Below are 11,462 nucleotides of genomic sequence, written 5' to 3'. Positions count from 1 at the left end.
CCTTTGTACATTGGCACTATGCACGCATTCCGCCAATCCTCAGGCACCTCACCATGAGTCATACATACATTAAATAACCTTACCAACCAGTCAACAATACAGTCACCCCCATTTTTAATAAATTCCACTGCAATACCATCCAAACCTGCTGCCTTGCCGGCTTTCATCTTCCGCAAAGCTTTCACTACCTCCTCTCTGTTTACCAAATCATTTTCCCTAACCCTCTCACTTTGCACACCACCTCGACCAAAACACCCTATATCTGCCTATATATATATATATATATATATATATATATATATATGTATTTAAACTATTCGCCATTTTCCGCGTTAGCGAGGTAGCGCTAAGAACAGAGGACTGGGCCTTTTTTGGAATATCCTCACCTGGCCCCCTCTGCTCCTTCTTTTGGAAAATTGAAAAAAAAAAAAAAAAAACGAGAGGGGAGGATTTCCAGCCCCCCGCTCCCTCCCCTTTTAGTCGCCTTCTACGACATGCAGGGAATACGTGGGAAGTATTCTTAACCCCCTATCCCCAGGGATGATATATATATATATATATATATATATATATATATATATATATATATATATATATATCGTGTATGTAAAGTTTTTCTGAATTTGATTACTGGATTTGATTACTGGTATTTCATGTCACGGGATACACAGATATGTAGGTATACCGTATAGAAGTAAAGGGATCCTGTAATAACAGACATCATATGATCACCTGTTGTAGAGTTAGCCTCTAAAAGGCCAGCAGAGAAAACGTAAACGTAACCCGAAAGTGATCATGGCAGCGGGTTTACATTTAGCTGTGGTATTCCATCCTCCTAAGGTTCAAGAAAGCGTCATTTCCGTCTTATCATCATCATCATCATCATTGTCAAAAGGTATTTCGAATAGGTTTTGGAAGAGGTGTTTATCTGGCTTCTCTGTATCATAGATGTTACCAAATCAAAATTATTTACACAGTTGAATGAACTAATAGATTCATAGTAGTTAGTGTGGTACAGTACCTATCCATCTACGATTGACCTACGACGGTATTTTGCCACAAGGCAGGTCTAGTGCGTATCGCATGACTAACAATGCTGTTTTTCTCCGCTGTTAACACACACTTGTATAACTGTCAATCTTGGCCTTATGTGGAACTGTTTTCAGGCATTTATTGAGGCTTCTGAATGTATTTTGTTTTACTTTGAGTCCTTATCTTTAACTCTGTCTCCTTGACAATTTCATTTTAGGCCTCTTTATAGGGTGAAACCGATACGTCTATTATCTTTCCATGATAGTTTTTTCCTAAATATATCCAGTGAAGAGAGAGAGAGAGAGAGAGAGAGAGAGAGAGAGAGAGAGAGAGAGAGAGAGAGAGAGAGAGAGGAGGATTTGCCCTCTCACAAGTGAATCTATAGAAACATTTTAAACAATTTCATCATAATTACGCAGCCTGTGTAACGTCACAACTTGGAAAACACAACTGGAAATGCACTTTCTAGAGTTCCATCTTGTGAGATCAGTTATGTGTTACGGAGAGAAAGAGAGAGTTTTACACTCGTGTTGACCCCGTCTCTTAACTCCCTACGTATGTACCATGTCTTAACCTTTTAACCTTAACTTTGTGTGTATATTAACGCTGGTGACTACGCGTGTATAATGTGTACTATGCAAGATTTTGGAATTGACGTGTACATGCATTTGTTTACTTTACCACTGGGGCGGCGGAGGATGTGCGTGTGGGTATGACGAAGAATAGCCTAGGTTCATTACTGAAAATATTCCGAGTGGAGATGCCGTTACCATCTTTGTATCCCAGTTTGTTCAAGAAAAAAATGAACAAATGGACTTGTAAACAAAATCATTGAGAAGAAAAAGAGGGTCCTTGAAATGCGTCTTCACAATTATGTCACGGCTTCCCCGACCTCTGCCACCTCGCCATCGCCCGCTAACACACCGTCTCCGACAACTAGTGAAACTTAAGGCGAGGTTGGCTGGTTGATAACCTGCGTCCCGAGGACTTTCACTGACGTAAGCCAAGGCTCTAGTACTCGAGTCTTGTAGGTTGGTTGTAGTGTTGATATGTATGCAGCATATGACCGAACCAGGTACTAGTGTTGATTCAATTGTGAGTAATGTGGCAGTTGAGGGTATGATTGTTTGGGGCACAAGGTATTCATTAAGGTGAGAGAGAATCGGTAAACAGTTTGTAGTGATGTGCTGAAAAAGGACTAGTGACTGGATATTCCTGGTTGAGAAAGAGAGACATACGTAAGTACGCGTGCGTGAGTATAATAGATGGTTAGCGGGCATTATTGGATTACATAATGATTAAAAGGTGTGCAAAAGAGAGACTTGCATGTGAATGTGTAGGGAGTGGCTAGACAGTTTACTATCTTGGAGGGCGAATATGGGCATGTTTGAAGGTAAAGTAGTGCCATCGTGGCCGTACGGATGCAAGGAATTGGCTATAAGTGAGAACATACGGAAGAGGATGAATGTGTTGGAAATGAAATATCGTAGGATACTCTACTGTGGGGAGGACTGACCAAGTAAGTAATGATAGGGTAAGAGAGAGATGTGATGAGATCTATGGCTAAGATAGCTGATGAAGGTACGTTGAAATGATTTGGACTTGTGGAGAGAACGAGTGAGGAAAGGTTAACAAAGTGGATATGTGTAATTACCTGATAGGTTAAGGAGAAGGAGGATATGTGGTATACGGTATAAGTGGTATGCGCGCTGTCATTGGACTGAACCAGGGCATATGAGGCAACCGGAAAAGCCCAGGGTATAAGAAGCAACGGGAAAACCGTGGACTGGTCTACGGGGCATGTTGTGGATAAGGGGCTGTGTTTTCGGTACATTACACACAACTCAACACCTAGAGAATTGTTGTAAGCGGATGAGGCTTTTTATTTTGTTTTTTTTTCGTTTGTTCCAGTCGTTACCTCAACCTGGGAAACGGCAAACAAGTATATATATATATATATATATATATATATATATATATATATATATATATTTTTTTTTTTTTTTTCATACTATTCGCCATTTCCCGCGATAGCGAGGTAGCGTTAAGAACAGAGGACTGGGCCTTTGAGGGAATATCTTCACCTGGCCCCCTTCTCTGTTCCTTGTTGTGGAAAAAAAAAAAAAAAACGAGAGGGGAGGATTTCCAGCCCCCCGCTCCCTTCCCTTTTAGTCGCCTTCTACGACACGCTGGGAATACGTGGGAAGTATTCTTTCTCCCCTATCCCCAGGGATATATATATATATATATATATATATATATATATATATATATATATATATATATATATATATATCCGTAATGTCCTCTGTAATATAACTAAAGAAATTATCGTGGCTCAGTCAAATCTGACTAGTATTCTTGCGTGGAAGGACGTGTGAACGTGGGAAGCGTGGGAAGACGTAGGAGGAGTGGCGGGCAACACCAGTGGCTTTCAGCAGTCGGGTGCAGGCCGCCACCCGGTGAGCACGTGTACTCAAGTGCGGACGAGATTCTGTTAGGTTTCAGCTCTATTTCTCACACACACACACACACACACACACACTTGTTTTTCTTCTCGTTTAGGATCTGCAGTGATTTTGTGAACGCCTTTCGTTGCGTCAGGAAAAAAAATGATGCACAGTGGGAATGCGGCGGTACTGGTGATACTGGTGAAGTTGTGTTGTGGAGTGAGTTACTCTGACTTGAAGGTCATGGGCGCGGTCTGCTCGCCCCTTGACTCTTGTGAACGTGACAGATCAGCGTCACTTCCTCTCGAGTTCAATGATGCCAACTGTTTTTGTGACGAACGGTGCGAGGAGTACGCTGACTGTTGCCTCAGTGCGCAATATAATGTCAGTAGGTATAAAGATAACCTGGAGAGCCACAGTTGTATTCAGCTGCAGGAATACGGCAACATATACATGACGGGAACATGCGGAGACGGTTGGCAGGATGAGGAAGTGTCCAGGTTATGCGTCAACGGGTCCCCAAAGTCTAGCGGGAGGAGGAGGGACCCTCTAGGAAACTTACCTGCGACCAGCCTCGATACCTCCGTCACCTACGCTAACTACTACTGCGCCATCTGCAACAGGGACACACAGTCGCTGAGGGTATGGTCTGCGCGCTGGGAGTGTTCAACGCTGTTGAAGCACAGCAAGAACTTCACCCGAGAGGACCTCGTCTCCAACCTGGTCTACAGTGGTAGTGAATGGGGTGTCAACTTCGATAACAACGGTACGATCGAATTCCACAGGTGTTTTATATATCCTGTGATACCTAAGGAGGTGAGAAGTGCGACTAGAAAGTGTTTTGAAGCGGTTATGACGTGTGCTGAAGGATGGAAGGAGGCGAGCGTGGCCGACTTGTGTCGGTCCTACACAGCCGTGGTCTACACCCGCAATGACTCCTTCAAGAACCTTCACTGTGCCATCTGTAACAACGTTACCCGAGAGGAAACCACCTGCTTGAAAGGTTTGTCGGATAGGACAAGAACAGACGAATTCTTTAACTTTAAAGCCTTCGCTCTCCTGTTGGACTTCACCGACTCCAGCGGCAGCAATGTAGTAGGATCAACCTCTACATGTCAGGAGTCAGAAATATGGGATCCCTTCTTCAGGAAGTGCAGAAGTGTCATGTGTGCCAAACAAAACCACGTATTAAAGCACGGCAAGTGTATCCCCGCCAGTGACCTAAACGCTGCTATAAGTACAGAGCCAAATACATTACCCCCTCCCACCTCAGCAGCCACCGATGGTGTTGGCGAACTGCCGACCACGACCCACAGTTCCATAGCAGCTGGAAGAGATAACAATGCCATCGTTTTCCCAGGCGAGAGCTTCCGTAGCACGCAGGTGCACACCACCACAGTAATAACGCCCTCCTCCACCACATCCACGATCTCCAACACTGCCATGTCGTCCAATGAATCCGCTGAATTTCTTAATTGTAACAGAATTTCTCTCTCCGAGGAAGAATTCTCTGTGTTGGAGAATGGAACTGTGTTCGTGGAGGCTTATGGCCGAAGCTACGACATGGAGGAGTACGAGGTGAGTGAGGACGGCATTCTGTTATGCTCACCACTAACGCCCACAGACAAGTTCTCCCAGGCGATGGGTTGGGTGTCGCTGGCGGGTCTTGGGCTGTCCTGTGTGTGTTTACTGCTTCACCTAGCCGTCTTCCTGCTGGTGCCAGATTTTAGAAACTTGTCTGGTAAGAACCTAGCATCCCTGTGCCTAGCTCTTGTTGCGTCATACGCCACCTTCATCGCCAACGTTTTTGTCAAGCCAGACCAGACTGGGTGCGTCATATTAGCCGCCGCCATGTATTACTTCTTCCTGTCTTCTTTCACGTGGATGAGCACGGCAGCCTTCGACATCTGGTACACCTTCCGGCGAACCAAAACAGAACTACGAGTTACGGGCGGCAAGCAGAGATACAAGTTCCTGGCTTATTGTCTCTACAGCTGGTTCCTGCCCGCCGTAGCCGTCATGGTTCTTGTGTTAGTTGACAGACTGGAACCTTCCGGGGTGCCTGAGGAATACCTCCCGAGCCTTGGAAAACGATGGTGTTGGTTTGGACATCGGAAGGCCTTGCTGGTCTTCTTCGCCATCCCTATGGTCGCCATCATCATCGTCAACAGCGCCTTCTTCATCAGTAGTGCTAAGATAATCGCAGAGACGACCCACACCGCCTCGAGCATGACGGACGCCTCGCATCACAAGAACCAATACAAGATGTACCTGCGTCTGGCGGTGTTGATGGGGTTCACTTGGCTGAGCGGCATCGTGGCCGGCTACCTGCAGCTAGAGGCCGCCTGGTATGTTTTCGTGTTGCTTAACACTCTCCAGGGAGTCTTCATCTTCCTGGCCTTCACCTTCAGAAGAAAGGTATGGCGGGCGGTAGGCGGCCGGTGCCGGCGTCTGCTAGAGCGAGGGGCGTCGTGGGTAGGTGGCCGCCATCACCCAGGACGGCAGACGCTGGAGCTGGGCGACGCTTCCGACCTTCACTCATCGTCATCACCCATCACCTCCCACGAAGGGTGATGACCACCCCAGGGCTGCCTGTCACCAATCACCCATTTTCCTCTCGATGATTGACGACTCTAAGGTCGTTCACCACTCATTACTTTCTACAAAGACTTTTGATTCCCTGGGGCTTCCAGCCGTCATCATCCATCACCCCTCGCGACAGACACAGGTTCCTGAGAAGCCAGTCAACATTCATCCCTTCTCATCACATGTTCCCTGAGGATACCAAACCAAAGCTGAACTAACGTGTGAGTTGCCATGCTTGTAACCTGCAGTCAGAGCTATATATTGTGACTCACTCGCATCTGCACTGCTGTTGTACTTTATGTCGTGTGTGTCTGCGTGATTTGTGCTATCCGACGGTATAGTCAATAAAGTACGGAGAGGGAGCTCTACACTCGTGGTTGCCCCTGTCTCCTGAGTGCTTGTGTGTTGTGTTCTGTGTGTACACAGACGTGTGTTTTAGTCAGTAGCTATAGGTCCATAGATTAACTTTTATATCCTCATGCATCAGAGACAGAAATAAACGAAATGCTCATGTAAATATCCACAAAGTTATTTATTTCATAATATATATATATTTCATATCTGACAAATGTATTTGAACCAAATAAAGTTTATTAATCAGGAGATTCCAGTTAGTTTACCATACATTCCTATGCATCTATCAACGAGATTCTCATAAATTACTTTAGAATTCTGTTTAGTTCTTACCAGCGATTATTTCAGTTTCTGTATATTGTATTACAGAGGAAAAGATATATTGCCGAATAGGTTTCTAAAACGATCTTTTTGTCTTTCATTAGATTAATCTTATTTTCAGTTTGTCCTACTATGAGGGGAACAAAGTTTTTCCAGAGAGGACAAAGGAAACCACATAGCTGACCTGAGGCAAGTGGGTTCACATCTGGCAAATTTGTACACTACAGTAGAAGCTGTAACTGGCGCCAAACGACACAAAGACACTTTATTTCCTTCAAGAAGCGAATGATATTCTTGAGAGTCAAGTTATGTTGTATGAGCCATCCATGGTGAACATAGGTGGTCGACACCCGCACTAGTGACCTGGTTATTTCATCCACAAGCTTAGAAGAAAAAGTCTGCTGTATTGTTGCAAGGCTTCAAACGTGAAGTTGAAGAGGTACCTCTCCCTAGTCCATACGGTGAAGTACAGAGTTTCGAATTTTCCTAAGGTAGTGAGCGATGCTTAACCAAAATCACTCCCAGAAAGTTTAAGAAATATGACAATCAGTGATGCTGACGGTCTTCTTGTTTACGCAAAGACTTTTTGTTTGTGTTTTTTATTTCATACGTAAAGCCTGTGGTAGCCTCAAACTTATCATGTCTGCAGTGAAAACAGATAATGGCGAGATTGGAACGTCAGAGTTTAAAAGTTCATGATTAGACCTATGGACTACGTCTCGTAAATATCATAGCAACTCGTTCCCCTGTTCCGCAGATGCAGTTCAGAAAGGTAATTCGACGATGTATGTATAGTCTCAAAGCTCTCAAGGCACTTCTGACGATAGTGTTAATAGTAGACCTCCTTTGAGTGACGTACCTGACTGAAACGGTCTCTTGTAGACTACAGCGCACCAGGTTTGGTCCTTTGTAACAATGAAGACAAAGATAGTAAAATGATGTCATGAGAATTGTACATGATTGTTCCAAAAAACCACTTAAGTACTTGAAGTGTAGAAAGAACTACGTTTACCCTGCGTGGATGACAGAGTACTTGCAGTCAGGCTCATGAAAGGACTGAAGTTTGTGTGTGGTGAGGCAGCTAATGTTATATCTACAAATCAAGATACATAGGCGATTCAAAATGTAAAACCACTATACAATAAGCGATCTATTGTCAAGGGTGGATGAAGATGGACCCCTCTGTCCTCAACCAAATGGTATAACTACCTGTTGTTGCTGCTTAATGTGGAGAAAGCATTATGAGAGAGAGGTAATCCGTCGCCTATGAATAGTTTACTTTCACCACCCACAGTTCCATCTGTTCGGGTTCTTGTGACTAACGTCATAGACAGTTAAAGAGCAATAGTTTCCCCCGGCTGTAAATGTCAACATGACCAAATTTGTTTCCTCAGCTGGGCGAGGCGGGCGGACTGATGTGGCTGCCTACAGCCTGGTGGCACAGGTCTCTGGTCCACCTGTGCTGGGAGTGGGAGGCACTGGACAGGGAAACGCAGTCGTCCACGAGGCTCCACACAATGTAAAGGATATGGTAAGGGATGACCACGACCACCACCACGACGTGACGGAGACAGTCAGAAAGGGAGAAGGATGACCATGAGAAGGGAGGGACAATCATGAAGACGGTGGGGACGATCATGCAGTGAGAGGGACGATCATGAAAGAAAAGGGATCATGAAGGGAGAAGGAGGATCATGAAGGGAGAAGGAGGATCATGAGGGAAGATAGATGATCATGCAGGGAGGAGGGCGACCATGAAGGGAGAGGGACGATTATAAAGGGAGAAGGACGATCATGAAGGGAGAGGGACGATCATGCAAGGAGGAGAAGGAGGATCACTCAGGGAGAGGGACGATCGTAAAGGAAGAGGGACGATCATGCAGGGGGGAGGAGGATTATTTAAGGAGAGGGACGATCACGAAGGGAGAGGACGACGACAAGGAAGGAAACGACTACAAAGAGAGCGGGAGGGGACGACCATGAAGGGACGAGCCACAGGTGCACGAGAGGCCTCCCTGGTCGGCCAGTATCCACAAGGGAGCAGTACAGCCCACACCCTCGCCCCCACACACCCATAACCCGGCCAACGTATATCATCATCCTGGCCTTAATAGACTTACATCATCCATCCCACACACACCCTACCCACACACTCTTCCGCCATCCACCCCACACAACTTCACCATCCTGCCCACACACTCTTCCATCACCCTACCCACACAACACAGTTTATCAGAAGGCTATTTTCTCTACACGAAACTGGTATGGAAAAAGCAGTCACGTCTGTGTGGTTTCTCTTGCAGTTTCAGGCTGACCGGTGTTAGCGAGGTGCCATGTACGTAGTTTAAGCGTCCATAATGAAGCAACTGGCCTCTTGTCACTTTGCACTCCCGATCCAAATCACTGTAAGGCGCAGATGGGTCATTTAAAGATCACTCGGGCACGTTACTGTCACATGCACGATAATCATCATGCAGGCCAAGTCTCTCCCAAGGATGTGTTCTCTCTCTTGCGGTTATCGTACAAAAGAACGTACAGCTCCATAAATGCTTTTGTAAACATTACCTAAAAAGAAAAAAAAGAAATTATCTCATGAAGTGTAGGGTTTACCTCAGCTTTAATCCGATTCCCAAAGAAAGAGATTTCATAAATCTGCGTCCTAAATTTCACATGTGCACCAATATGTCAGCCAGTAATATCCTGAGAGAATAATATTTTGATATTTTGACAGGTCCCTCAAAGAATCAGTTCTGTGGCTACAAGACGAAGTTATCTCGACAGATGACATCAGAGCTATGACGTAACCCCTGGAAATGCTACTCGGTTACCTGTAAGTCAGTGTTTATTACCTGCAGACCTTGGAAATCCTTGGTCAAAGTGACAACACCCCGAACATATCAACAGCTTACCTTCAGCAAACCTCAAATAGTTTTCTCAGATAATGTAGAACTTCGATCGTAAGTTGTAACCTACGAATATCGGTTCTCTCTATGAAGAAAGAGTTAACACTAAACTAAGAAGCAGTAATAGATAAACAGTACAATCAAACCACGCATCACAGTCTCCACAACATGTAAACCATGCAAGGTATCAGTCAAAATACCACAGGGTAGACATCTTACCGTCTAGGCAACGGGAAGTATACACCAAAATAGCCAAGGTTATTATCAAATTCAATTACTTGATACGTTGTAGTAGTGAACATTCCTAGACGATCCTGAAGAGAAATAGTGTGTGTCACTGTCCTCAGATGTAACACCTACGCAGTACATTTTCATTTCAACAGGATCGTTTAAAGAGAGGAGGAGTCTTGAGAGACAATGGAACAATATACAGATGTTCCACGACGGTGACGACGAGTCCTGTCACCTCGCGAGGCCTTGAAACCTACGGAGTGTGCGCGGTCTCCTAGCCACGCAGCGCCATGGCAGAACTCACCGTTATCCTCCTGTATGTCACGGGAGGCCTGCTTTATGCAAGCACTGAGGTCGACGCGTTCAGTTTACACGGTCTCAATGTTCGGCCAGAGGGTGAGCACGCGCAGGGCGGTGAGTAGGCGTCACTCAGCCGGAGGACACTGGTTTCCGCCCACTGCACCTGCGTCATGCATGACGTTGTGGGTTTTACCACAAGATGGGTATGACGTCAATGTTTACATTACCATGTCGGATCCCAGGAACCTTAGCCAGGTGAATGAGAGGAGACAGCTGGCTGGACACATGAATGAAGGAGTGGCTTTCCCTTGGTCATGTGTGTAGCCTGGCTAGAGTGTGGGATAAGGAAAATCAGGAGATGGCTGCTCTAGTGATGTTGGCTTGCTTCTGACAGTCTGGCAGCGCTGATTCCGAGATCTCAGCAGTGTGAAGGAAGAGGAACCTGGCTCGGTATGGCATGATCTGACGCGGTTTGCACGGCAAGGAGACAAGCCCTGTACCCTTGAGATACGTTACGGTAAGCACAGGCTTGACGCAGGTTAGAGACGCCTACACCATTGCCTCCGTTATCAGAATCACTGGCAAATGTACTTGTCTCGCTAAAAGGTTAATTAAACACGGCATTTTTCTTTTCTCCTTAGAACTGAGATTATTAGAAATAGGAAAATAATCTCCAAACCAATATACACACAGGAGTCCATTTCATACACCACGATGTCAGAGATCGTGCTGATGAAGGTTCCCTGTTGCCTTTGAAAGGCGCTGGTCTTTGCCTCCGAGGCTTAAAAGATCACACGCCAACATATGGCTCTAGAAATTCGATGAAGCACCTTAGCCACCACATGAGTTAGTGGCGGTGCTGATGTTAATGTTAGAGGTGGTGCTGATGTCAGTGATCCCTGTATTAAGTCTTCTCCTATGCCCGCAGGTACAGCAGTCCGGTGTGAAGCGGCTCCCAAAAGTGCTTAAAGATGTCTTTGCAGATACTCTGCAACTAAACTCTGTAGCTCACCCTTGAGGTGGAGCTGATAGATGGAGCCTTTCGTGAGGCAGCGACCTTTACGCTATTCCCCAAACAAACGCCGGGTTCCAGAGGGAGGAGGAGATCACGTATCAACTTCAAAATGATGTGGTGGAGTTGAGCGACACCGAGCGAGCTGTGCGCCAGAGCCAGACGGGACGTTATGGCTGTATAGTGATCAGCGAAGAGTTAATGCCCCTCACACTCTGACTTCCTGGTATCGACGACATCATTGATGTTGTGGGTGAACGTCCTCTGTTACCA

The 11,462-nt window shown here is 45.7% G+C and overlaps 1 protein-coding gene and 1 long non-coding RNA gene across 3 annotated transcripts in view; both read left to right on the top strand.

Annotated features, from left to right (window-relative positions):
* Positions 1–3,474: 3,474 nt before the first annotated feature.
* Positions 3,475–11,462, top strand: part of LOC139764182 (uncharacterized) — a 33,286-nt gene continuing 25,298 nt past the window's right edge. The window contains exon 1 of one of the 2 annotated variants that reach the window (XR_011716323.1): positions 3,475–3,494. This is a non-coding gene — a long non-coding RNA (uncharacterized lncRNA). Of the gene's footprint in view, positions 3,495–8,137; positions 8,275–11,462 lie in introns of those variants that run through there. The other variant, XR_011716321.1, reaches the window with a different exon arrangement.
* On the top strand, positions 3,476–6,669 carry LOC139764180 (uncharacterized). The gene has a single exon (XM_071690738.1). It carries the CDS (start codon positions 3,645–3,647, stop codon positions 6,054–6,056), a length of 2,412 nt encoding a protein of 803 aa, XP_071546839.1. The 5' UTR covers positions 3,476–3,644; the 3' UTR covers positions 6,057–6,669.

Source organism: Panulirus ornatus, chromosome 48 (genome assembly GCF_036320965.1).
Source record: "Panulirus ornatus isolate Po-2019 chromosome 48, ASM3632096v1, whole genome shotgun sequence".
NCBI classification, from domain to species: Eukaryota; Metazoa; Arthropoda; class Malacostraca; order Decapoda; family Palinuridae; genus Panulirus; species Panulirus ornatus.
This window is presented reverse-complemented; position numbering and strand designations above follow the sequence as displayed.

Coding starts and splice junctions, on each gene's coding strand:
- LOC139764180 (XM_071690738.1), top strand. CDS start 3,645: ATGATGCACAGTGGGAATGCGGCGGTACTGGTGATACTGGTGAAGTTG.